A 26,519-nucleotide genomic window follows, 5' to 3' on the forward strand; every position below is an offset into this window, starting at 1 on the left:
TGGTTACAGGTACTGAGAACAGCATGACCCAAACCTCAATGGTTCAAAGCTCTGAGCACAGCGTGACCTGAGGGGCTGTGGCAGGGAGGGAGAGCTAGAGAAAGCCTGTCAGGCTTGCAGCTAAGATGCAGTTGTCAGGCTAGCACAACACAGCAGGTCCCAGGGGGACCTGCCCCGGCCCCCAGAACTCCACCTGGGGCCCAGGCCCCCTGTCCCCTGGGCCTCCACTCACAGCTTTGCCCTGTGGGTCCTGGAGAAGGGGCTCTGTGGGTCCTGCGAAGGGGACTGGACACAGCCCCATGACACTGCTGAGAGCTGGGCTGGGAACTGGCAGCCTGTGGTCCTCTGGGCTGTAGGGGGTCGGGGCCCCACAGTGGTGGCAGAGCAGGGACCTCGGTACAGAGCAGCAAGGACTCCAGAACCCAGCGGGGCCTCCATTCTGGTACCAGGGTGACCCGGGCTGTGCATCCCAGCACCTGCCCAGGGTCCCTCTGCTCTGGTCTGTCCCCCAATAGTCTGAACCCCTGCTGGGCACCTGCCTCGTCCCCACTTACAGGGGACCAGGGTGAATCTCAGGCAATGCCTGCACCTGTGAAGGAGGCCATTCTCCCTGCACCCATCCCTGCCACCCACATGGGGAACCAGCTCCTTCCTGTCCCTGGGGACTTTTCCTGGGCTCCGGTGGAAACTCCAGCAGGATGTGGGGTCTTTCATTTTCAGTCAGTGTTGCAGGAGCCGAAATAGGGGTGGGGCTGTCACTCCCCAGGAGATAACGCTTGTAGATGATGCTGATAAAACACTGTGCATCCCAGAGATGCTTTTAAGTACACCTGTCACCTGTACCTAAAAGCGTCTCTGGGATGCACAGTGTTTTATCAGCGTTATCTACAAGGATTTTACAGTGAAGTGTTTTTCTTTTTTCTTTTTTAAGATGGAGTCTTGCTCTGTCACTTAGGCTAAAGAGTAATGGTGTGATATTGGCTCACTGCAACCTCTGCCTCCCAGGTTCAAGGGATTCTCCTGCCTCAGCCTCCCGAGTAGCTAGGATTGTAGGTGTGCGCCACCATGCCCAGCTAATTTTTGTAGTTTTAGTAAAGATGGGGTTTCACCACTTTTGTCCAGGCTGATCTCAAACTCCTGACCTCAAACTATCCACCTGCCTGGCCTCCCAAAGTGCTTGGATTACAGGCACGAGCCTCCATGGCCTGGCCATGAGTACTAGTTTTAGATCTGATCCTAGACCCCAGGCTGTGTCTGTCATGAGCAATCATGATGAACTTTTTTGTTTTTTTTTTTTTTTTTGAGACAGAACCTGGCTCTGTCGCCAGGCTGGAGTGCAGAGTTGCAATCTCAACTCACTGCAATCTCTGCCTCCTGGATTCAAGTGATTCTCCTGCCTCAGCCTCCTGAGGTGCTGGGACTACAGGCGGGTGCCACCACGCCCAGCTAATTTTTGTATTTTTAGTAGAGACACGGTTTCACCATGGTGGCCAGGATGGTCTCAATCTCTTGACCTAGTGATCCACCTGCCTTGGCCTCCCAAAGTGCTGGGATTACAGGTGCGAGCCACCGTGCCTGGCCTAATCATGATGAAATTTTGCTGCATTGTGCTCAGGGAAAAGGGAGAATTTTTTTGCTGGACATTTTGCCACCCACTCCACCCCACTTAGCAAACAAAACAAACCCCTCAGAATCCCAGCATGGAGGGCACGATAGTCTAACGGTTGGACAGACTGGCAGAGGCAGCACCGAGCTGTTCCTGGGAAAGTCCAAAGGAATGAGATCAGGATTCTGGTCAGTTCCAGGTGAATATCAGCCCCTTACCCTGCCCTCCCTCAGAACAAACATAGATTTTCCAAATCTGCCACTTTTGTCTTTCAAATTTTCTTTTTCTTTTTCTTGTTTTTGGGGGCGGGTGGATTCTTGCTCTGCTGCCCAGTGGCACGATCTTGACTCACTGCAACCTCCACCTCCCAGCTTCAGGCAATTCTCTACCTCAGCCTCCTGAGTAGCTCAGATTACAGGTGTGTGCCACCACATCCGGCTAATTTTTTTTGTATTTTGTAGTAGAGATGGGGTTTCACCATGTTGGTCAGGCTGGTCTTGAACCCCTGACCTCGTGATCCACCCACCTCAGGCTCCCAAAGTGCTGGGATTATAGGCGTGAGCCACTGCACCCAGCTGTGTTTCAAATTTTCTACCCATGTGAGAGTGAACGATCATCCAGAGATCGCAGGGAAAGTTGTTGCTTCATCAAGACGCTGGTGTGTTCCAGGGAGCTGGCCAGGGTGCAGTGAGCATGTGGCCCAGTTCCCTGGGTGGGAAGACTGAGATGGAGGTGGGGGTGGTCCAGGGCCTGCCAGGAGCAGGGCTGGGGGATCAAGATGGCCTGGCATAGGCCCATGCCCACACACGGAGCAGCAATGCCCACCATCAGGTCTGCCCTGTGCCAATCAGAAAACCCTGGGCAGAGACTGACCCTCTGTGTCACTTTTGGGCAGGCAGTGATGGCTCCACACACTTCTATGGGGACCTGGAGAGTAGGGACCAGAGCACTGGTACGTGGCCAGGCGAGCCTGCGTCTAAGAGCCCACTGTGCCTGCCACTGTTGGGTCCCTGGGCATATCGCCTCCCCTGAAACCTCTCTTTACTCATCTGTAAAGTGGGGGCAATGATACCTCCCTCTCAACTCTGCACTTGGAGGGCAGTGGGGGCTGGATTTAGGAAAGGCCTGGCCGCACCAGGCATTGGGCCAATCGGAGTCTCCTCCTCCCCCTGGGTCAAGCTTCCTGATGTCATAGCAGTCTCCCTGAGCCCAAGGTCGGCTCCAGCCGTTCAACCCAGGAAGCCCTTGGGGAGCTGATGCCACCGGCAGTGCTGTGGTTTTGGCACCCGCAGGCTCAGGATGGGTGGCCATGGAAGGCTCTTGCTGCTCCTCAGGGTCTGTACCTCTGCCTCCCTCCGGGGTGGGGCCCTGTCCTCTTCCCACTCCCTTCTCCAGCCCTCACCACCCCGGGCAGGCACTGCTTCCCAGAGAGCCATCTGGGCCAGGTGATGGCCTCTGTGGTCAAAGTCTGAAAGCGTTGCCCCGGCACCTGCCTAATGGTACACAGGTTTTCTGGGGGAACAAGGGGGAGGTGGGCAAGAGTCTGGCACCTTTTCTGAGTCACATCCCTTCTAACAGGGCCCTGAGTCTGCAGGATGGAAGGATGTGGCCTTGCCTGTCAGAGGGTTCTATGAACCCAGAAGGCGCCTGAGTCCTCCAGGGCTTCCTGAGTGGGAGGGTGGCCCTGAGCAGAGACAAACGTAAGGGCTAAGGCACAACCCTTGAGAGGTCTACGTCAGCAGCGAGCCTGTTTGCCTGCAGACATCCATCTCCCCTCCTATTTATTTATGTATTTTTTTGAGACAGGGTCTTGCTCTGTCACCCAAGCTGGAGTGCAGTGGCAAGATCACAGCTTGCTGCAGCCTCAACCTCCCAGGCCTAAGCGATCCTCCCATCTCAGTCTCCCAAGTAGCTGGGATTACAGGTATGCTACACCCAGCTAATTTCTGTGTGCGTGTGTGTGTGTGCGTGTGTGTGTGTGTTTTAGTAGGGATGAGGTTTTTCTATGTTGCTCAGGTTGGTCTTAAACTTCTAGGCTCAGGCGATCCACCAGCCTTAGCCTCCCAACATACCGGGATCGCAGGCAGAAGCCACTGCCACAGGCATCTTCTCTCTTTCACATTGCGGTGAGAAATGGCAAAAGTAGCCAGTCTCAGGGAGCAGAAATGTGCTTCCTGTCCTGATCTGCAATGCGCTGCCTCCTGACAAGTGCTACCAAATAGCCTGGTTCATATCCTGGAGCCCCACCTGGACTGTGCGTTGAGAGTGGTCAAGTTACTGGCCAAGCAAAACCAAGTGAGGCTGAGCATCTTCACTGCCCACCTCCACCACGACTGTGACCCACCATAATTCCAACATGGGCTTTGCAGACTGCATGACAAAGGAGCACGTGTGCAGATCACGTCTTCTAAGGGTGAGAGGGCCAGGCGCAGTGGCTCATTCCTATAATCCCAGCACTATGGGAGGTTGAGATGGGAGGATCACCTGAGGTCGGGAGTTCAAGACCAGCCTGACCAACATGGAGAAACCCTCGTCTCTACTAAAAATACAAAATTAGCCAGGCATGGTGGAACATGTCTGTAATCCCAGCTACTGCGGAGGCTAAGGATGCCGAGGCAAGAGAATCACTTGAACCTGGGAGACGGAGGTTTCAGTGAGTTGAGACCATGCCATTGCACTCCAGCCTGGGCAACAAGAGCAAAACTTCATCTCAAAAAAAAAAAAAAAAAAAAAGGGTGAGAGGTTGGGGCCTGAGGGGTGTGTTGGAGGGAGGAAAAGCATGAGGGGCAGGGGAGTCTGGGATGCCATTGGGACAATGTCTCAGGGGAGCCTGCAGGGACTGAGCCAGCACTGACAGCCATGAGATCACTCCTGGGAGGGGTGGGCCCAGGGTGAGGGGAGAGAGGCCTGCTGGGCCTGACTGCCTTCTTTCCTCTTTTATCTCAGAATTTGAACACTGTTGGGAAGACCGTGTACAAGAGAGATGAGCCACGTCAGCCTCGCATGACACAGCATGAAAGCTACCCATCTCTGGTCCCCAAGCTGAAGAGTAGCCTCACAGCCTCACAGCCTCTTGGCTTCTGCTCAGCCTCCTGATGCCTTCCCTCCGTCCTGTACCAGATTCACCCCTACCTGGGCCTTCTGAGCTGCTCCTGCCCTGAGTACCGCCCCTCAGTGCCCAACACCTTGCTGCCTCCTCCACACTTTCCCAACCTGCCAGTGAGAGGCTGCTTTCTGCCTCCAGAGCAACCTCCATCCACAACCCCCAGACTCCTTCCTCCCATCCTGGGGCCCGCTAGCCTGGCTCCTACCATCTCCCCAACATACTTGAATCTTGTCATTGAACTGAATATAAATGGGTAGTAGAAATATACATAAGTGTGAAAGTTAAGTTTTGAGAAACACCTTTTGTAAGAACTGATGCTAAGCATTAGATCATTCTTGTCATGCCCAACTAAAACAGAGGCCAGGAGCCAAGAGGGGAAAGCGCTCAGGCTACAGAACATTGCTTCCATGAGCCTGATGGCTGAAACTGCTCATCCTGTACCCTGAAACCAGCTTCACCTACAACTTCTGATTTAAATTGCTGCAACTCTTGAACTCACGATGCCTACTACAGTGGCTCATCAATGGAACCTGCCAGCCCCCAACCCTTCCTAGGGCCCATGAACTTTCTGAAAGAGGAACAGAAATATTTCTCCTTGTTACAAAATCTTTAACCTTCCCTTTTTCCTCATGTACATGCTGAATTGCAATTCTTCTTCCCAAATTGTTGGAAATAGATGATTGGTGCTGCAAAGAAAAATGAGCACTGAGACAAAGGAATTTTTAGCAACGCAATTTTACTTCCTGGACTGCAGAAAGGGTACTCTCACTAGCCATCTTGCCATGAGAGTACAATGAACAAAGGAAAACATGCAATTTTTTTTAAGCATTTGGTGTCATTCTTACTGCTGTGTCTGATCTCCATTGGCTGGAGCCAGATCTCACAATCTAAACTAAAACCCAGTTGGCTAATAACTTAAAACTTTTTCAAACAGGTAAAAGCAATGGAGAGCTGGGACCTGCCTGTGAGCACGTCTAGCACACGTATCTTGGTTAAAGTACAAGGATGTAGAATGTACTACATGCCTATAAGCATGGCATGCCTTACAACTACATAGGATAGGGCTTAACAGAGTTATCAGCATACTTATTTTTTAACAAGAAAGAAAACTTTAAAAATGAACTTTTCTACTTCCCACAGAAATAAAACATTAAATTTAGAGATTCCTCTCCACAGTTTTGACTTTGACATACATGGTGTCAGAAGTGGGATCCTCCAGAGGAATCACCAGCCCACTGAACTATGGTGGGAGGTAGCCACACTGGTAACCCCTTCGCCCCCTGGTAGATCTTTCTTGACAAAACTCCAGAATTGGGTTTGCATTCTGTTTTATTTGGGATAAGGTTGGGGAGGGGTCTTTCCCCCTTCTGTTTGGGAGATTTCCTGTTAGGAGGGTTTTTTTGTTTTGTTTTGTTTTTGTTTTTGACAGAGTCTCACCCTGTCATCAAGGCTGGAGTACAGTGGTGTGATCTCGGCTCACTGTAACCTCTGCTTCCTGGGTTCAAGTAATTCTCCTGACTCAGCCTCCCAAGTAGCTGGGATTACAGGCACCCGCCACCATGCCAGGCTAATTTTTATATTTTTAGTAGAGACAGGGTTTCACCATATTGGCCAGGCTGGTCTTGAACTCCTGACCTTGTGATCCACCGGCCTCAGCCTCCCAAAGTGCAGAGCCACCACACCTGGCCTAGTAGGGTTATTTTCCTCCTGTTGACCTGGGCTGTGAGGTTTGCACCTTGACAAGTTTAAAAGAGGTGATTTCACCCTCATTTGGAGAAAGTGATCATCTTCCCTCGTAAACACCTACTTTACTTCCCATCAGTGCTTGCATTTATTGTGCTTTTGTGTATTTGATGTCAAACTAAATTACCTAGATCAGGCTGAAGTGCAGTGGCTCAATCTCGGCTCACTATAACTTCTGCCTCCCAGGTTCAAGCAATTCTCCTGCCTCAGCCTCTCGAGTAGTTGGGATTATAGGCACCTGCCACCATTCCTAGTTAATGTTTGTATTTTAGTAGAGATGGGGTTTCACCATGTTGACCAGGCTGGTCTCAAACTCCTGACCTCAGGTGATCCACCCACCTCGGCCTCCCACAGTGCTGCGATTACAGGTATGAGTCACCACGCCTGGCCCTGGATAACTTTCTTTATATCAACAAAGTAATAAATCTTGTCACACTGTCAGCTCACCCTTATGTAGACATAGCTTAGCTTTTACATAGGTAAGTCTCCAATATAAGAAAGGCCAGGCAGGGTGGATGAAGTCATTGGGGTAGTTCGTAATCCAATATGTCTGATGTCCTTACAAAGGGTAGATTTAGGCTGGGTGCCGTGGCTCACACCTGTAATCCTAGCACTTTGGGAGGCCGAGGCGGGCAGATCACGAGGTCAAGAGATCAAGACCATCATGGCCAACAAGGTGAAACGCCATCTCTACTAAAAATGCAAAAATTAGCCAGGCATGGTGGCGTGTGCCTGTAGTCCCAGCTACTCGGGAGGCTGAGGCAGGAGAATCGCTTGAACCTGGGAGGCAGAGGTTGCAGTGAGCCGAGATCATGCCATTGCATTCTAGTCTGGGTGACAAAGTGAGACACTGTCTCAAAAAAACAAAAAATAGTATTTCATTTTATTCCTCTACATATAAAGCCAATTCAATTGTCACTGGATGAGTCGTTTTGAAACCTTTCTGAGAGTATTGAGCACAATCTCACCACTGTATTCTTGAAACATCACATAAATTTTTGATTAAAAGTAATTCGTTCTAATTTTTAAAATAATCTACTTGTCAAGAGCGCATTGCTTTGCTGGTGTCTGTGATCAGCTGGAGATGGTGGTGAATGGCCTGGCTGCATTTCTTGGAAGAAGATCTTTTATTCTGCTGCTCAGCCCAGGTCTCTGCCTTCCTTAGAGACTAAGGCTCATCCATCAGTTTCCCTGATTCAGGAAGAGCAGGGGAGTTGAATGGAGCAGGGAGTGAGAGAGTGGAAAGAGGGCACAGGAGGAGGCCTGGGGACAGGGACAATGACGGGAGCGGGGGATGGAGGAGGTGGGAGAGAGAGGGAGGCTGTGAGGAGGGAAGGGAGGGAAGGAGCTGGATGCCCTTGGGGGAGCAGGGAACCTAGAGGAGGCTCTGAGCAGAGGGGAAGGCAAGGCCCAGGGGGAGAGGGGAGGAGGGGAGGCTGATGGGGCACTGGGCAGAGGGAGGAAGCCCTCACCTGGAGAATGGCCTGCAGCCTCCCACTCAGGGCTTGGCTGTGCTTATTTAGTCCCTTCCAGGGCTTGAAGGGGTGTCCCTGGTGATCCACAAAGGTGTCCCAGCAGTGCCTAAACTCTGAAATGGGACAGAGGAGATAAGTCACACTCCTGCTTTGGGGCGGGGGAGGCACCGAGGGCCCTGACTCTCAGGACAGACTTCCCACAGGCTGGTTTCAGTCCCTCCTTTCCCTCTCCCTCCCCTAGGGACTTCCCTCCGTCATCAGCCACTTCCTTCCCATTGGAATCTGAGCCAGCCCAGGTCTCATTGTTTCTGGAAGCACTAAGTCCTTCTTCCACTTTCAGCCACCCTCCCTTCCCACCCTGGGCCCCCATCTCCTGGCCTGGCCTCTCTCTTTCCATAGTCCCCAAAGTCAGGCACAGAGTGCAGCCCTCGCCTCTGCAGGCAACAGACAAAGGCCTTTCTCCTATTCTTCTCATGGAACTCTCCTGCCCCCACCCACCCCACCCACCCCACTGGAACCTTCTCACCCTCAGAGGTCATGATGGAGACTTGGGCCCCAGCGTTCTGCAGCATTTGCAGCCCCTCCTCATATCCTGGGTGATAATCATATATGCGGGCAGTGAAGATGCGCAGGTTCACGTGTGGGTTCTCTTGAAGGAATTCAGCCACCTCCTGGGCACAGCCGAAGCAGGGGCTCCAGGAGATGAAGCAGGTGACCCTGTAGCACTGGGCCTGTTTCAGCTTCCAAAAGGAAATCAGGTCCAGGAGGCACAGCTCTGCATGGCGGCCTTCAAGGAAACCCGTATTATTTGAAGCCTAGAAAAGAAAGCAAGGTGTGAGGCCGTCTTTTGTGAGCAGGGAGGGACAGCCTGGATCAGGTGAGGCTGGGTGCGGGGCAGCCTCCAGCACAAAATTAGAAGGGGCACCAAACCCCAATTATCAAGATGATTTTCTTTTCTTTACTTCTTCTTCTTCTTCTTCTTCTTTTTTTTTTTTTTTTTGAGACAAAGAGTCTGGTTCTGTCTCTGACGCTGGAATGCAATGGTGTGACCTCAGCTCACTGCAACCTCCACCTCCTGTGTTGAAGCGATTCTTGTGCCTCAGCCTCCCCAATAGCTGGGACTACAGGCACGCGCCACCACACCTTGCCAATTTTTATATTTTTAGTAGAGACAGGTTTCACCATGGTGGCCAGGCTGGTCTTGAACTCCGGACCTCAAGTGATGCTCTTGCCTTGGCTTCCCAAAGTGCTGGGATTACAGGTGTGAGCCACCACACCCGACCTGATTTTGAAAATAATGTATTAATTTTATTTGACATTATGAAGGGATTTCTCTGATACTGAGTATCTGGAGCATCCTCTCATTTTGGACCTGAGGTCAGTGCCTTCAGGACCCTCACTCTGGGCCCAGGCCTGCAGGGAGGGGCTGCAGAGCTAGGGGAGGGAGGACAGATGCCACTGAGCTGCGGCTGAATCCCTTGTGGGGAGACTGACCTCTCTACCCATCATTTCCCCTCAGCCCACCCCTTCTGTGACCTATAATTCTAGAAGCTTCCACATTGCGCTTTACACCGTATTAAGTTGGAGTAACATAGACTGAGGCCCAAGGGCTCTCTTTGCAGGGAGAAGTGGGGACGGGGGCCCCCAGTAGGGCTAACCCCAGATGGAGAAGGGCCCCGTCATGGGGTGATTGTCCTTGTTGAGCCCAAGGTATTTATGGCATTTTGTCCAAACACATGTGCAGGATTTTCCATTTTGATGAGGAACTAGTGAAGCCCAGGACGCCAGTGTGGAGAGGACTCGGGGGAGAAGGGATGACACGGTCTGTGCTGAGAAGGGGCTGTGGGTCATTCCAGGCGAGTCCTGTCCCACGGGATAGGCAGTGATGGAGGCCGGAGCCCTAAAAAGTAGCTTCCAAGCAGTGTGTGTGGGCCCAGCAGGGCCTACATTGAGCTCATAAAGCCCAGAGGAGCCCCCATGTCTAGCACCAGAGCCAAGCAGAATCGGGCCTCTCTAACCAGGGGCTGTGCTGGGCGGGGGCCAGGAAAGATCACCCCTTGGGCTCAGGGCCCCTTGGCCTGTCCTGTCCCAGCTCCTCTCCAAATGCTGGCCATCCCTGCATCCTGATGTGGGCCTGTTCTGGCCTTGCTGTGGGCTCCACCCTGGTCAGGACAGAATCCCTGGTCGGCCTCTCCTGCCTCAGTCTCTCTCCCCATGGGATGTAGCCCAGGAACAGGCATTGGGGAATCCTGGCCTTGTGAGGTCAGCTAGGCCCTGAGTCCTCAAATCCCACCATTCTAATGATTCCTGGTGAGAGCTGCGTCTGTGAGGGGATCCTGGGAGGCTCAGGAAGCACTTTGTCTTTGACCCCACCTGGCCCTGGTGCAGACCCTTTTCCTCTGCCCCAACTCTCTCAGAGCACAGCAGGAGGGGGGATGGCTGAGCCCTGGACCTGGGAGTGACTCTGGACTAATGGTGCCCCCGAGACACGTGACCGGTTAGGCATGTGATCCTGGAGAGTCACTGAAGCTGAGGTCTCCCCGAACCCCAGGGCCAAGCAGCAGCAGTGCAGGAAGCACAGGTGACAGACAGTCTGCGGGACCCCACGGGCACCCAGAACCTTCTAGCCATGCGTGTCCCTGGATGGGGAGGGCCCTGCCTGGATGTGGGTGGCTGGTGATCACCTCGTTGAGTATGAAGCCCCTGTGCTGGTGCAGCGGGACCCAGGTGCCAATGTGCAGGTGCTCCACCTCGTAGCACAGGTAGGTCTGGTGCCGTCCAAGGACCGAAGGGTCATTGTTAAAGTTGTAAGTGAATGTGCCTGGATCCATCAGGTGTCTGTGGACAGCGGAGGGGGCGGGGGAAGCCGGATGCCCAGAGGAGTAAGAGCCCTTCTGGACTGCCTCGCCTCCCCTCCCTCCCACCTCCCCCTCCTTAATCCTTGCTCCCCAAATCCCTCAGTACCTGTCAGAGGGGCTCCTGCTCACTTGCTGGAGCCTCCAAACCTCCTCCTCTGACCCCTTCTGGGGCTCACTGGGAGATCCCTGCAGCCCTGGGGCCTGTCAGGGTCTCCCAGGATCAGCTCCGTATGCTCAGGCCCTCTGGGGAGGCCCCTGCCCCTCTCCCTGAGCTAGAGCTGGGTCTCCTTCCTGGGCCTCACCATGCAACCCACTGCTGGCTCTGCTTGCCCTCAGCCCCTGCTAGAGATGGACCCGCTGGGGCTTCCCTCCTGCAAGCAGGGTTAATACTACCACATCCAGCATCGGGGCAGAGATGCTCCTGAGTGGGACCAGCAGGAGAAGAGCCTGCTAGGGACTTTTTTTTTTTTTTTTTTGATAATTCACAGGATTTTCCTCTGTTGCCAAAAAATGCCTGTCCTCACAAGACCAAAAATTATGAAAATAAAAGTGAACTCTTAGCGCAGTGCAGAGGCATTTCCAAAACAGAAACGCTGGGTCTTCTCCCTGGACTGGACAGAGGGGAGGATGTGAGCTCTGATGGGACTCTGCAGAGCCTGGAACTGGGAGGAGTCTGGCTGGGGAAGCCATGGGCATCAGCTGAGGGTTCACGTAGGAACCCCCAAGAGACAGTGAGAAGAGGAGCAGCCTGGGGCAGGGAGCCTGTCGGGTGCTAAGGAGCGGCTCAGGAGTGTGGGGTGCAGGAGGAATGGGGTGGGTGGAGCATGAAGGAAGGTCTGGGTGGAGGGGCTGTGAGGGTTGGGTCAGGACCCTCTGGGATACACACACACAGGACAGGAACCCCACCCTCGCTCCCCAGGCCTGCCCACAATGGCTTTGCTTGTGCCATGGGCTGCACTGTTTCTCCCCAAAATCCACATATTGAAGCCCCAACCCCCACTGCCTCAAGGTGTGGCTGTATTTGAAAACAGGTCCTTTCTTTTTTGTTTGAGAAGTTTCGATCTTTCCCCCAGGCTGGGGTGCAGTGCCACAGTCTAGACTCACCACAACTTCTGCCTCCCGGGTTCAAGCCATTCTCCTGCCTGAGCCTCTGGTGTACCTGGGATTACAGGCTTACACCACCCGCCTGGCTAGTTGTTGCATTTTTGGTAGAGACGGGGCTTTGACATGTTGGCCAGGCTGGTCTTGAACTCCTGACCTCAGGTGATCACCTGCCTCACACTCCCAAAGTGCCTCGATTACAGGCATGAACCTCTGCACCCAGCCTGGAGACAGGTCCTTTCATCAGATGATTAATTTAAATGAGATCTCTAGGGTGGGCCTAAATTCACTTGGCTGGGGTCCATAAACCAGGAGGACATTTGGAGACAGAGAGACACCAGGGGTGCAGGTGCACAGAGCAAAGGCCACAGAGGACACGGCTGGGAGGGACCCCTGCCAGCCAGGAGGAGCGGCCTCAGAGGAAACAACTGTGCACAACGCTCCACCTTGGACTTGCAGCCTCCACATCTGTGAAAAAATAAACGGCTGCCCTGTGACGCCCATTCTGGGTCATCTTCTATGAGAGCTGAAGCCTGAAACTCTGTTTCCACAAAGGCGGCTCCTTCTCAGGGGCTCAGTTCAGCCTTTAAGGCTGTTGCTCAAAGCTTCCAACAGTCAGACTTATGAATATTCACACCTATTTATGACAAATTCGGTTATGCCAGGGAGATGGAAGGAGCAGGCTGGGGCTCCCAGGCTGAGGGGAGGGCGGCTCAGGGGTGGATGGAGGTCACTCTGGAGGCAGAAGGGGCCTCTCACTCACAGGAAGGGCCCAGGAAAGCAGGGGAGACAGCAAGGTGGAGGGAGCAGAGGTGGGGGTGAGGGTGGGGGTAGGGGGTGTGACCATGAGGGCAGGAAGCAGGGCAGGAGGGAGGGCAGGAGGGCTCAGCCAGGAGGGGACCTGCTCTGGGACAGAGGGGAGGCCTCAGGAGGATGAGCAGGAGGTGAGAGGAGAGAGGTGATAAGGCTGGAGGGAGCCCCTCACCTGAGAACCTCCCCCAGCATGATGCGCAGTAATGTGTAATGTTTACGCAGTGCATTCCAAGGCTCGAATGGCTCTCCTTGGTTGTCCACGAAATTGTCCCAACAGTGTTGAAATTCTGAGAAAAAGAAGAGAGAACCAGTCACACCCAGCTGGCCTCTCTCGTATGACCCTGGGGCCCTCCCCTCCCAGACCTACTCCTAGATGTTAGTTATACTCAGTGCCAGACCTGACCCCACGGGCTCCCCTGGGACACTTGGCCTCTGCTGGCATCACAGACCCACAGGTAGGTGTGGGAGGAACCCATCACAGACCCTCATGCAGTCCCTCCCACACCCCTGAACCCCCACTTCTCACCGCCATAACTCATGATCTTCATGGTGGCCTGAGGATTCTTTTTTTTCTGACACAGTCTGCGCAGCCCCTCCTGGTAATGTGGGTCCCAGAAGTAGTAGAGGCGGGCCACGAAGATGGTCAGGGTGACCTTCCTATCCTTGGCCAGGAACTCAGCCACGTTCCTTGCACACACTGGGCAGGGGCTCCAGGACACAAACCAGGTGACCTCGTACTCCTGGTTACTATGCAGCTTCCACTTTCGGAACCAATGGAGGAATCTCATCTCTGGGTGGTGTTGAGGCTTGAAATAGACCTGTGAGAAGAGGAGGGGGCAGGGGAAGCTGTGGGACACTGAGCAGGAGGAGTGCAGGGCTGGGGCAGTGGGAGGAGGGGCCAGGGCAGGAGCCCAGGGGATCTTGTTCATGGAAGCTCCTTTCCTCCATCCCCGCTGTTTGGTTTGAGTGTCTGCTCCAAAGCTCATGTTCAGTGTTAATCGCTATTGTAACGGCCTTAAGAGGTGGCACTGACAAGAGGCTATGAGGCTGTGGGGACTGCACCTTTGTGGGTGCCACTGGGGTGGTTATTCAAGGGTGACTTCAGCCCCTCTCTCTGTCTCTTACCCGCCAGCCGGAGGGGCAGCGTGTCAGACTAAACTCCTGCTTCCTCTGTCCCCGTGTGGTGGAGCAGCAGTGACTCCACATCCCAGGCCGCTCTGTCTGCAGCATCCCCTGAGCTTCCCCAACAACCTTCACCCCCACGTGACGGTGCAGCTCGCAGGCCCCAGAAACTTGCTGGTGCCTTGACATTGGACTTCCCAGAGTCCAGAACTGGAACCAATGCATTTCTGTTCATTGTAAATTTCCCCGTCTCAGTCATGCTGTTGAAGCATCACAGGGTGCACCAAGACGTGCTTCCCTTCTGTTGGTAGTTTTACTGGCCCTGTTCACGGCCTCATGTGTGAATTCTGGCATCCATTCTCCCAGGCATCCATTCACCAGACATGCTTAGTCCCAGCTGTGGCCTGGCCCTCTGGGGTCGGCCTCGTTTCTGCCTGCTGTCTGCTGGGGAGGCTGCTGGACCTGTGCTGTCCCATGTCGGGATGGGGGCACAGGCCACAGGGGCTACAGAGCATGTGAAATGGAGCCTGATGAGAGACCTGGCCACAAGAAAAATACACCACTATTTTCTCTTTCTCTCTCTCTCCCTCTCTGAGTCAGAGTTTTGTTTTGTTGCCCAGGCTGGTGTGCAATGGTATAATCTCAGCTCACCAAAACCTCTGCCTTACGGGTTCAAGCGATTACCCTGCCTCAGCCTCTGGAGTATGTGGGATTACAGGTGCCCACCACCACACCTGGCTAATTTTTTTGTATTTTTAGTAGAGACTGCGTTTCACCATGTTGGTCAGGTTGGTTTTGAACATCTAACCTCAGGTGATCTGCCTGCCTCGGCCTCCCAAAGTACTGGGATTACAGGCACGAGCCACTGTGCGTGGCCTACACCGCTCATTTCAAAGCCTCAGTGTGAGAAGAAAAAGAAATTTCACTATCTTGTGAAGAATTTTATGTTAATTAATGTTGAAGTAATATGTTAGCTACATTAGATTAAATAAAATATCAAAATTAGGCTGAGCACGGTGAGTCTGATGTGACAGATTGCTGGAACTCGGAAGTTGGAGGCTTCTGTGAGCCGAGATGCCTCCATTGCACTCCAGCCCGGGCAACAAGAGTGAAACTCCATCTCAAAAAAAAAAAAGTAAAGAAAAAAAAGGCCCCGTGAAGAGTCAAACCCCCTCCACGATCCAATGGTCAAGCAGGAAGGTCAAGCAGAAAGGTCAGGTAGAAAGGTCAAGCAGGAAGATCAAGCAGAAAGGTCAGGCAGGAAGGTCAAGCAGGAAGGTCAAGCAGAAAGGTCAGGCAGGAAAGTCAGGCAGGAAGGTCAAGCAGGAAGGTCAAGCAGAAAGGTCAGGTAGAAAGGTCAAGCAGGAAGATCAAGCAGGAAGGTCAGGTAGGAAGGTCAAACTGGAAAGACAGGGCAACGGACTTGAAAAATGTGGGAGAAAAGTACACACTGCATAGCCCGCCGCAGGGCATGTCACTGATCAGTGCGTGCTTTGCTTCCGCAGCTGGCTTAGCTCCTGCCTGCAAATTAATTGGAGTCTGGGGGGTACCTCGCCTTCAAAGATATTTGCAACCAAAGGGGGCCTTGAGCGGTCGTTCGTTTTCATTTTCACTTCGTAGCACAGCCAGACGGTGTTCCGATGAGAAAGGATGGGTCTATTATAAAAGTTGTAGAAGAATGTATCTGGATCCATTTGCATCACTGTGTTTCTGAAGACACAAGAGAGAAACCAGCCAATGCGGAGAGCACTCCCTGGAGCCCTCCGGGCTGATGTCCTCTCCACACAGCTCCCTGGACAACCCTGGGCCGCCCCCATCCCTCCAGAGGCCTGAGAATTTCTGCTGCCTGCCCAGGCAGGAAGACCAGGGAGAGAACAAGAGAAGGGGATGGTGGCAGGGGCAGCAGGACCAGGGTGACCTCTCCCTGCTCAGGGCCCAGTTCTGGTCTTTCCACAGGTACATTCTTCACTCTCCCAGTATTTCTGCCCACCCACTCTCCAAACCATTAGGAAAATGCAAAAGAGAGTAAAGTTCTTGGCTGGCGTTATGGCTCATGCCTGTAATCCCAGCACTTTGGGAGGCCGAGGCAAGCAGATCACTTGAGGTCAGGAGTTTGAGACCAGCCTGGTCAACATGGTGAAACCCCGTTTCTACTAAAAATACAAAAAAAATGAGCCGGGCGTGGTGGCGGGTGCCTGTAATCTCAGATACTCTGGAGGCTGAGGCAGGAGAATTGCTGGAAACCGCCAGTCAGAGGTTGCAGTGAGCTGAGATGGCACCACTGCACTCCAGCCTGGGCGACAAGAGTGAAACTCTGTCTAAAAAAAAAAAAAAGAATGAAACTCTTCACCCCCAAATGATAGCTTTTAACCTTTTAGCTCAGTTCCTTCCTGACATTTCAACTCTGTATATTATTATTTTTAGATCATGGCAGAACTGAAACCTGAGGCCCAGGCCACTCTTGTAAGTGCTGTGAGGTTCTGAGCTCATATGATGATGACCTGGGCCTGTAGGGGCCGTTCCCATCTTACAGAAGAGGTGCCAGAGGTGCAGAGAGGCAGGGTAACCTGCCCAGGACACGGAGCTGGGCGGAGGGAGCTGGGGCCCCTTTCCAGGCCAGCCCTGTCCAGCCTCTGCAGCACCTGCCCTGCAGGAGGGAGCCTTTGGGGACTGGACTCTCTTCTCACTACATTTTAAAATAAGAGCATTTCTCCTGATCATTGAGTTTTTCCCTATATTGCGAGTTACAGCGATTGTGGAGGAAGAGTGTGTGTTTGGGGTCATCTGGATCCTCCTGTGCCCACAGTGGAGACATCCCTGGGAGGGATGATTTATCTTGTGCTTCAGAGACCATTCCCTCCCCAACACCCTCACATAAGACTTTGTATTTAAACAAAGTAAATCTTACAGAAAGTTCATCAAAGCACTGTGAATAAAATTCCATATTGATCCAATCATCCTTTAGTTAATTCCTCCCCGTTCCAGAGCCCAGGAATGGTGGGAAGCACACACAGGGAGCACCCTCCCAAGGTGGGGAGCACCAGCCTGGCCATGACTTTCAGGTGAGAGTCTCAGCAGGGGGGCCTGGGCTGGGACAGGTTGGGGAGGCGGCCTATTCAGAAGTAGCAATGGGGCAACCACACAGCAGAGCATAGAGCCTGGCTGGGAGTGGGGGCGGCAGGGGAGCCAGAGGAGAGGGAGCCCAGGCCTGGGGGAAGGGGCAGGGGCAGGGGCAGGGGCAGGGGAAGACCAGGACTGAGACCCGGCAGGGCCGCCAGGCAGGAAGGGGCAGCGGAGGGCAGAGTGGGCAGCAGTACCTGATCTGTGCTTCTGGCCACAGCCTCCTTGGCAGACTTGTCCCTGCTTGTCTGGGGCGCTAAGTTTCACTTTTGTTTCCAGGGCCGTTGCTGTAAGGCAGCTCTCCCAAAAGTCACCTCCCAGGGCCTGGTGAGGAAGTTCCACCCTCTTCCTTTTGGGGGACTGGTTGGGAGGGCCTGGGGGTGCTTTAGATTCTTGGGGCTCCTTCCTTTCTCTGCTTTCTTCAGGCTTGGCAAGGGAAGTAGATGGAACCCTGATGGAGACAGCTCACCTCCCCTCCTCCATCCCCAGCTCCCTCCCCAGGTACAGTTTGCAAAGGAACAAAGAAAGGAATAGAAGGCGGGTTGGAGTGCCTGTAATCCCAGCACTTTGGGAGGCTGAAGCGGGTGCATCACCTGAGGTCAGGAGTTCGAGACCAACCCGGCCAATTGTACTCCAGCCTGGGCAACAAGAGTGAGATTCTGACTCAAAAAATAAAATAAATGAAAGGAATTGAAGCCACAGAGGGGAATGTGGATCCAGACCAGGGCTGATTCCACAGGCAAGATGTCACTCTTCTAGTGGATAGGGCAGGCTGCCGTCCCCTCCTGACCACCCTGCTGAGCTTCCTTTGTCATTCAGCCTCCTGGCAAGACTCTGGGCCTGGTGTGAAGTGAGAAATGGGGTCAGGGCTAGTACTGCATCTGCAGCAGAGCTGGTGCCCATTACCCAGCCCAGGCCCCAGACAGCGCTGGGAGAGAAAGATAGTGATCCTGACAGTCAGAGGAGGAACCAAGCACAGAGAGGCTGATGCACTGTCCCCAGGTCACATAGCAAATCAACAGCAGAGCTGGAGTGCTGGCCAGGGCTTCCTGTGCCATCTCTCCCCTGAAGCTAGCTACTTTGAGGTCCACCCTGCACACCCCGACAGCCCCCCAGACCCTGCATGGCCCCTGGGGTCACAGGAGCTTGGCTGGGCATTTAGAAGGTTCCTGGGAATGGCGTCCCCTCCACCCTATCTGTCCTAACGTTGGGGCTACAGTCCATGGAAGATTCCAGAATGAGCAGGGTCCTGCCAGGAGAGACATCAGAACTACACACTACAGTGCTGGTTAATCAGAGAGCTGAGTCTCCCAGGCTGAGAAGCAGGGAGGATGGAAAGGAGGGTGGAACCTTTCCTGGTCTTTCCTGCAGGCAGCATTCCCACTGCTCCTCCAGTGAATTCCTTCAGCAGAGACCCCGTGGTGTCTAGGACTGGCCTTGGCTTAGGTGTTGTCTCCAGGAGGAGGGGAGACCTGGCCTGGCCACTGTGGCCTGTGTTTGTTGCTGGAAAAGGAGACCCGATCCGGAGTCCAAGAGTGGGTTCTTAGAACTCTTACAGGAAAGGACTCGAGGTGAGCCACAGGGTGCGGTGAAGTTATGATCAGTTATTAGAAGCTCCTGCACTACAGACTAGGGACCCCTCAGAAGGCAGAAGGAAGAAAGCCCTGGCTTTAAGCTTTTTTCTTTCTTTTTTTTTTTTTTTTTTGAGAGGGAGTCTTGCACTGTCACCAGGATGCAGTGCAATGGCGTGATCTCGGCTCACTGCAACCTCCGCCTCCTGGGTTCAAGCGATTCTCCTGCCTCAGCCTCCCGAGTAGCTAGGACTATAGGTGTGCACCCACACTTGGCTAATTTTTGCCTTTTTAGTAGAGACAGGGTTTCACTATGTTGGCCAGGCTGGTCTTGAACTCCTGACCTCAGGCAATGCACCCGCCTCAGCCTCCCAAAGTGCTGGGATTACAGGCACCCCAACCCACCTTCAATTCCTTTCTTTATTAACTTGCAAACTGTACCTGGGGAGGTATTGGGGTTGGGAGGAGGGGAGGTGAGCTGTCTCCATCAGGGTTCCCCTGCCAAGCCTGAGGAAAGTAGAGAAAAGAAGGAGCCCCAAGAATCTAAAGCACCCCCAGGCCCTCCCAACCAGTCCCCCAAAAGGAAGAGGGTGGTGCCTCCTCACCAGGCCTTGGGAGGTGACTTTTGGGAGAGCTGCCTTACAGCAGGGGCCCTGGAAACAAAAGTGAAACTTAGCGCCCCAGACAAGCAGGGACAGGTCTGCCAAGGAAGATGTGGCCAGAAGCACAGATCAGGTACTGCTGCCCGCTCTGCCTTCTGCTGCCCCTTCCTGCCTGGCAGCCCTACCGGGTCTCAGCCCCAGCCTTCCCCTGCCCCTGCCCCATCCCCAGGCCTGGGCTCCCTCTCCTCTGGCTCCCCTGCCGCCCCCACTCCCAGCCAGGCTCTATGCTCTGCTGTGTGGTTGCCCCATTGCTGCTTCTGAATGGGCCACCTCCCCCACCTGTCCCAGCCCAGGCCCCCTGCTGAACTCTCACCTGAAAGTCATGGCCAGGCTGGTGCTCCCCACCTTGGGAGGGTGCTCCCTGTGTGTGCTTCCCACCATTCCTGGGCTCTGGAACAGGGAGAACTGAACTAAAGGATGATTGGATCAATATGGAATTTTATTCACAGTGCTTTGATGAACTTTCTGTAAGATTTACTTTGCTTAAATACAAAGTCTTATGTGAGGGTGTTGGGGAGGGAATGGTCTCTGAAGCACAAGATAAATCATCCCTCCCAGGGATGTCTCCACTGTGGGCACAGGAGGATCCAGATGACCCCAAACACACGCTCTTCCTCCACAATCGCTGTAACTCGCAATAAAGGGAAAAACTCAATGATCAGTAGAAATGCTTTTACTTGAAAATTTAGTGAAAAGAGAGCCCGATCCGCAATGGCTGCCTCCTGCAGGGCCGGTGCTGCAGAGGCTGGACAGGGCTGGCCTGGAAAGGGGCCTCAGCTCCCTCTGCCCAGCTCCGTGTCCTGGGCAGGTTACCCTGCTTCTCTGCACCTCTGGCACCTCTTCTGTAAGATGGGAATGGCCCCTACAGGTCCAGGTCATCATCACAGGAGCTCAGATCCTCGCAGCACTTAGAAGAGTGGGCCTCGGAATAGAGGTGCTGTCCCAATTTTTTTTTTTTTTAAATGACAGGCCTTGCTAGGCGCAATGGCTCACGCCTGGAATCCCAAAACTTTGGGAAGCTGAGAGGTGAGGATCACTAGAGGCCAGGAGTTCCAGACCAGCCTGGGCAACATAGAGAGACCTCTCATCTATTAAAACTAAGAAAAATTATAATAACATGAGTAGGTAAAATGCCAGAAATTAATTGAACTTAAATACTAAGAGCTCTTATTTTGAAGTGGAGAATTTTATTCACTTCTCTTATTTTTTTATTTTTTTTTTTTTTTGAGACGGAGTTTCGCTCTTGATACCCAGGCTGGAGTGCAATGGCGCGATCTCGGCTCACCGCAACCTCCGCCTCCTGGGTTCAGGCAATTCTCCTGCCTCAGCCTCCTGAGTAGCTGGGATTACAGGCACGCGCCACCGTGCCCAGCTAATTTTTTGTATTAGTAGAGACGGGGTTTCACCATGTCGACCAGGATGGTCTCGATCTCTTGACCTCGTGATCCACCCGCCTCGGCCTCCCAAAGTGCTGGGATTACACACTTCTCTTATTTTTAATGGGTTGGAGAATGGGTGGCAGAAATATTGGGAGGATGAGGAGTCTGCCCCTGGAAAGACCAGAGTTAGGCCTGAGCTGGGAGAGGTCACCGTGGCCCTGCTGCCCCTGCCAGCATCCCCTCCTCTTCCCCTCTTCCTGGTCTTCCTGCTTGGGAAGGCTGCAGAAATTATCAGGACTAGGAGGCTTGAAATCCTCAGAGGTTTTCCAGAAAGCAGAATAGAAAGTAGAAGGGCAACCACCAATCAGAGAAGCCAGAGAAAGGAGCTCAGGCCCGCAGGGAGACAGAAAGTGAGCACAGGGGTCCTGGCCCACAGGAACACACTTTGCAATATAATATTACATTTTAAAAAGAAAGATCCTGGCCGGGCGCGGTGGTTCATGCCTGTAATCCCAACACTTTGGGAGGCCGAGGAGGGTGGATCACCTGAGGTCAGGAGTTCAAGACCAGCATAGTGAAACCCTGTCTCTAATAAAAACACAAAAATTAGCCGGGTGTCGTGGCAGGCATCTATAATCCCAGCTACTTGGGAGGCTGAGGCAGGAGAATCGCTTGAACCTGGAAGGTGGAGGTTGCAGTGAGCCGAGATGAAGCCACTGCACTCCAGGCTAGGCGACAGAGTGAGACTCTGTCTCAAAAAAACCCCAAAAAACAAAAAACAGTTGGGTTCGAAAAGTGGCTTGACCCTGGGGTGACTCCAGAAGGTGCTCCCTGCATCTTTGGTTTTCCCCTTTCTGTTGCATAGAAACGTGATGCCTCTGCTAACAGCCGAAACATTCAGCTTACAGTTTAACAACCGGTGGCGGCGGCGGCGCCAAGTCAAAGGGCCTTACTACCCCAGGAGGACATACTTGTGTTACCAGCTGACGCCACAGAATGGCTCCATGCCTACCAGAGGCTACTTTGAAAACGAGGTGCCACACGGGCTCTCTGGGCACAGGACCGGCAAGGGCTAACCCCATCCGATGTGTGCGGAAAATACACGAAATGCCTGCCTAGAAATTTCTCAATTGCTGACTTAATACCCTCTGTGTTTTCCTAACCCTCAGTCCCTGCCTGGGTTTTGGCTTAGCTGGGTCTGAGTGGCCCAGCTTCCCTGGGACGCTCCCCATTCCTTCCCATCCCCTGACCTCCCAAGAAGCCATCCCTTCTGTAGAATGCTCCTTCTGCCCCTCTTTGAGGAAGCTGACATTTACTCATTCGCCCGATCTCAGCTCAGTCACTACTTTGGGGAAGCCGAGGGGCAGTGCCACGGTCTGAGTGCAACTCCATCACATCCCTGCCTTCTGCTCTGCTGCCTGCCCCGATCTGCCCTGCCTCCTCCCCCCAACCCCCCTCACCCCCGGCTCTCACCTGCTTTTTAGGATCCCCAGGTTGGACACAGCCTCCTGGGCAGGTGTCCAAAGGCAGAGTCAACAGAGCTTTGGGACTGGGGCATGGAGGTTTCCTCTCCTCCTCTGGATGCTGGATCTTTGTCCAATTTAGAGAAAGCTGTGGAAATCCCGGGACAAATGAATTAACACAGGGATGCCTGAGTGCAGGGCTGTATAAACCAAGAAAGGCAGGAAGTGGGTGCTTGCCAGGCTACACACTAGAAAGTTCACTGGACAGACCCCCTCTGCCCCCCCGCCCCCATCCCAGCCCCCCTCCCCTCTGCCACCAGTCACATGAATCCTGGCCTCTGTCTTCTTACCTTCCTTCTCTCCATTTGGGACCCTCTCCAGAAAAATCGCCATGCAGAAATTTGCTTTATTGACGAGATTGAGTCCATGGGACTGGACAAAACCCAGTGCTACGAAGTCACCTGTTACCTCACGTGGAGCCCCTGTCCCTCCTGTGCCCAGAAGCTGGCTGCCTTCACCAAGGCTCAAGTCCATCTGAACCTGCGCATCTTCGCCTCCCGCCTGTACTACCACTGGCGCTCGAGCTACCAGAAGGGGCTGCAGCTTCTGTGGGAATCCCAGATCCCCGTGGAGGTCATGGGCCTCCCAGGTAGGAAGAAGGCTTTGCAGTTCCAAGAGGCCAAAACTGCGCGGTGGGGGTGGGGGGGATCTGTGGGAGGTCAGGAAGGAAGTTGAGGCCCAAGATCTGATGCCACCCAGGAGGGAGAATTCCCAGGAGTGAGCACTGTCCAGGGAGAGGAAGAGAGAAGAGGGGAAAGGAAGGAGGAGCTCCTGGCACTGCAGCTGCTGCCCTGGGGCCTGGCTGTTTTCTCCTCTTCCATGTCAGAGTTTACTGACTGCTGGGAAAACTTTGTGGATCACGGGAAACCGCCTCCCTTCAACCCCTCTGAGAAGTTACAGGAGCTAGGTGAAAAAAGTCGATCCATAAAGAGACGGCTGGAGAAGATAAAGGTGAGACGCTGTCCTGCTGCTGCCCACTGCCTCCTCACTGCCCGCCTCAGCCCCACTCCTGATCACACCTCTGCCCACTGCTCTTCCCCCTACTTTTTTTTTTCTTTTCTTTTTTGAAACAGGGTCTCGCTCTGTCACCCAGGCAGGAGCGCAGTGGTGCGATCTCAGCTCACTGTGCAATCTCCGCCTCCCAGGTTCAAGTGATTCTCATGCTTCAGCCTCCTATGTAGCTGGGATCACAGGCACCCACCACCATGCCCAGCTAATTTTTGCATCTTTAGTAGAGATAGGGTTTTACCATGTTGCCCAGGGTGGTCTTGAACTCTTGGCCTCAAGTGATCCACCTGCCGCAGCCTCCCAAAGTGCTGGGATTACAGGTATGAGCCACCGAGTCTGGCCCCGACACCTGTTTCTTTTTTGTGTTCTCCTCTCACACCAGGGGCTCCCAGCTCCTCCCTCTCTCCCTCTTTTGTTCTTTTAGATTCTAGGGGTACATGTGCAGGGTCGTTACATGGATATACTGTGTGATGCTGAGGTTTGAGTCACCCAATCTACTGGAACATAGCATCCAATAGTTTTTCAACACTGGCCCCCCTCCTGCCCCCGCTTCTTTTGGGGTCGCCAGTGTCTATTATTTCCATTTTTATGCCCATGTGTACCCCTTACCATATACAGAAATTAACTCGGCTGGACACGGTAACTCATGCCTGTAATCTCAGCATTTTGGGAGGCTGAGGTAGGTGGATCACAAGGTCAGGAGTTCGAGACCAGCCTGGCCAACATGGCAAAACCCCGTCTCTACTAAAAATAAAAAAATTAGCCGTGCATGGTGGTGGGTGCCTATCATCCCAGCTGCTCGGGAGGCTGAGGCAGGAGAATTGCTTGAATCTGGGAGGTAGAGGTTGCAGTGAACCGATATTGCACCACCGCACTTCAGTCTGAGTGATAGAGCAAGACTCCATTCCGAAAAAAGAAAAAAATTAGCTCAAGATGTGTGGGGCATGATGACTCATGCCTGTAATCCCAGCACTTCAGGAGGCCAAGGTGGGTGGATTGCTTGAGCCCAGGAGTTCAAGACCAGCCTGGGCAACATGGCAAATCCCCATCTCTACAAAAATACTAAAATCAGCCAGGCATGATGGCATGTACCCATGGTCTCAGCTGTTCAGGAGGGTGAGGTGGGATGATCGAGTGAGCTCAGGGAGGTGAAGGCTGTAGTGAGCCGAGATCATGCCACTGCACTGCAGCCTGGGCAACAGAGTGAGACTTTGCTTTTTTTTTTTTTTTTTTTTAAAAAAGGGCTGGGTGTGGTGGCTCACGCCTGTAATCCCAACACTTTGGGAGGCCAAGGCAGGCAGATCACCTGAGGTCAGGAGTTCGAGACCAGCCTGACCAACATGGAGAAACCCTGTCTCTACTAAAAATACAGAATTAACCGGGCATGGTGGCACATGCCCGTAATCCTAGCTACTCAGGAGGCTCAGGCAGGAGAATGGCTTGAACCTGGGAGGTGGAGGTTGTGGTGAGCCAAGATCATGCCATTGCACTCCAGCCTGGGGAACAAGAGCAAAACTCCGTCTCAAAAAAAAAAAAAAAAAAATTAACCCAAGATGAATTAAAGACTTAAATGTAAGACCTCAAACGATAAAAATCTTAGAAAAAGGCTGGGTGTGGTGGCTCACGCTTGTAATCTCAGCACTTTGGGAGGCGGAGTCGGGCGGATCACGAGGTCAGGAGATTGAGACCAGCCTGACCAAAATTGTGAAACCCCGTCTTTACTTAAAAAAAAAAAAATACAAAAAATTAACCGAGTGTGGTGGTACATGCCTGTAATTACAGCTACTCAGGAGGCTGAAGCAGAAGAATCACTTGAACCCAGGAGGCAGAGGTTGCGGTGAGCAGAGATTGTGCCATTGCACTCCAGCCTGGGGGACAGAGCGAGACTCTGTCACACACACACAAAAATCTTAGAAGAAAACCTGGGAAATATGAAATACTCTACTGGACACTCGTCTATGCAAAGAATTTATGACTAAATTCTGAAAAGCAAATGCAACCAAACCAGAAATTGACAATTGCGATCTAATTAAATGGAGCTCCTACACAGCAAAAGAAACCATCAACAGAGTAAACAGACAGTCTCCCTTTTCTAAGATGCTCTTGTCACCCACCTGTTTTTCTCCAGACCTTCCTGGCCCTTCTGGTGCCAGTCCTTTTCTCTTCCTAGTGATCTCATCCTCACATCTCCCTCCTTCCTCCCTATGCTGTCTTACCAGTTGGTACCTCCTAACTTCTCTCTTTCCCTCTCAACAGTCCCGGTTTGTGGATGATTTAGAGACTGGCTTGAGAAGTTTGCAGCTTGGACCTGGATCCCCCTCGTCATCAAAAAGCGACTGGAGATGACTGTCCCTGGGGCATGTCATCGTGTCATCGCCTCATAGCCTACTGGCCCTGTGAGCAAGCACCAAGCTCCACAATGCCTGTTCCTTGCCCCAGACCTGGCCTTATCCAAGTACAGAAGACCTTTCTTTCCTCCTTCTTCCATTTGGCTTTTCTAAGTGGGTGAATAATTTTATAATTGAAAAAAATAAAGATAATTTTAAAGTCTGTAAATCTGGCCACCAGGTGCAGTGGCTCACACCTGTCATCCTAGCAGTTTCGGAGGGTGAGGCAGATGGATCACCTGAGGTCAGGAGTTTGGGAACAGCCTGGCCAACATGGCAAAACCCTATCTCAACTAAAAATACAAAAATTAGCAGGGCGTGGTGGCGCGCACCTATAGTCCCAGCTACTCGTGAGGCTGAGCCAGGAGAATCTTACTTGATTCTTTTGAGTTGCAGGGAACTGGGAGACTCTTTTTAGGGGAGCAGAGAAATGGAAGCTCCCAGGCAGTTTTGTTCTCTGATACTTCATTTTATTCACCTTTGGAGTTGAATTCTGGGCTTTCTGTAAAATCACTGTACATTTCAAGATGGGAAACTATTTTTAAGTTTTACTAGTGGAATTGCATTTAGTCACCAGCCAGATATAGGACCTTTGAAATAAAATATGAATTCTGAATAACAAGAGGAGTGGGGAAAATATATTTATTTTATTGGAACCTGGGGGGCGGAGGTTGCAGTGAGGCGAGATCGTGCCACTTCACTCCAGCCTGGGTGAAAGAGCAAGACTCTGTCTCAAAAAGAAAAGAAAAGAGAAAAACATCCATAAATCCTGGGTGTTATGGTTTGAATGTGTCCCCTCTGAAATCCAGGTGTTGCCAATGCGATGGTATTAAGAGGGGGACTCCTAGGGGGTGACTAAGCCATGAGGGCCCCTGCCTCATGAACAGGATTAAGGCCCTTATACAGGAGGCTTCTGTAGGGCTGTTGGCCCCACAGGGTCATGGGGTGTCCCTTATGCTGTGTTGAGGCACAGGATTAGAGAAGAGACAGGACACTGAAGAACTCGAGAAGAGCAGCTGGACTCGGGGGGCCATGCCATCTATGA

General features: G+C 52.8%; 2 protein-coding genes across 10 annotated transcripts; one reads left to right on the forward strand and one right to left on the reverse strand.

Moving 5' to 3' along the window:
• Positions 1-5,428: 5,428 nt before the first annotated feature.
• Positions 5,429-22,268, reverse strand: LOC105721753 (DNA dC->dU-editing enzyme APOBEC-3G-like). 5 transcript variants are annotated; one of them, XM_064368054.1, is made up of 8 exons: positions 22,030-22,268; positions 15,375-15,534; positions 13,229-13,520; positions 12,875-12,989; positions 10,615-10,768; positions 8,457-8,745; positions 7,928-8,043; positions 5,429-7,646 (listed from the first exon to the last, which is right to left on the reverse strand). In XM_064368054.1, exons 2-8 carry the CDS (start codon positions 15,522-15,524, stop codon positions 7,638-7,640), a joined length of 1,125 nt encoding a protein of 374 aa, XP_064224124.1. In that variant the 5' UTR covers positions 15,525-15,534; positions 22,030-22,268; the 3' UTR covers positions 5,429-7,637. The 5 variants fall into 5 exon arrangements, 4 of the variants coding, with proteins under 4 accessions (XP_064224124.1, XP_064224123.1, XP_064224125.1 ...); XM_064368053.1 differs by lacking the exon at positions 22,030-22,268 and adding an exon at positions 17,142-17,380; XR_010339361.1 differs by lacking the exons at positions 15,375-15,534; positions 22,030-22,268 and having other exon boundaries at positions 5,429-6,182; positions 7,295-7,646; positions 13,229-15,302.
• Positions 19,126-26,096, forward strand: APOBEC3H (apolipoprotein B mRNA editing enzyme catalytic subunit 3H). Of its 5 annotated transcripts, none has more exons than XR_010339362.1 (6): positions 19,582-19,644; positions 21,422-21,590; positions 22,401-22,668; positions 22,906-23,030; positions 24,870-25,157; positions 25,344-25,429. XR_010339362.1 is itself a non-coding variant. In XM_021668771.2 (6 exons), the coding sequence occupies exons 1-6, from the start codon at positions 19,595-19,597 to the stop codon at positions 25,358-25,360; spliced, it is 684 nt and encodes a 227-aa protein (XP_021524446.1). In that variant the 5' UTR covers positions 19,582-19,594; the 3' UTR covers positions 25,361-26,096. The 5 variants fall into 5 exon arrangements, 4 of the variants coding, with proteins under 4 accessions (XP_012314403.2, XP_021524446.1, XP_012314404.1 ...); XM_021668771.2 differs by having other exon boundaries at positions 24,870-24,924; positions 25,344-26,096; XM_012458980.3 differs by lacking the exon at positions 19,582-19,644 and adding an exon at positions 19,126-19,250 and having other exon boundaries at positions 24,870-25,432.
• Positions 26,097-26,519: the final 423 nt, after the last annotated feature.

The sequence above is a fragment of the Aotus nancymaae genome, unplaced genomic scaffold (assembly GCF_030222135.1).
Source record: "Aotus nancymaae isolate 86718 unplaced genomic scaffold, 86718_ANA_hifiasm-v0.15.2.pri h1tg000076l, whole genome shotgun sequence".
NCBI classification, from domain to species: Eukaryota; Metazoa; Chordata; class Mammalia; order Primates; family Aotidae; genus Aotus; species Aotus nancymaae.

Excerpts from the sequence above, each read along its gene's own strand:
- LOC105721753 (XM_064368052.1), bottom strand. The coding sequence starts at position 13,688 with ATGAGCTTTGGAGCAGACACTCAAACCAAACAGCGGGGATGGAGGAAA. Across the intron at positions 12,990-13,228 it reads GAAGATCATGAGTTATGGCG|AATTTCAACACTGTTGGGAC; the intron begins GTGAGAAGTGGG and ends TCTTTTTCTCAG. Across the intron at positions 10,769-12,874 it reads ATGCTGGGGGAGGTTCTCAG|ACACCTGATGGATCCAGGCA; the intron begins GTGAGGGGCTCC and ends CGCTGTCCACAG.
- APOBEC3H (XM_064368056.1), top strand. The coding sequence starts at position 19,595 with ATGATTGGATCAATATGGAATTTTATTCACAGTGCTTTGATGAACTTT. Across the intron at positions 21,591-22,400 it reads GAGGCTACTTTGAAAACGAG|AAAAATCGCCATGCAGAAAT; the intron begins GTGCCACACGGG and ends GACCCTCTCCAG. Across the intron at positions 23,031-24,869 it reads GACGGCTGGAGAAGATAAAG|CTACTCAGGAGGCTGAAGCA; the intron begins GTGAGACGCTGT and ends CTGTAATTACAG.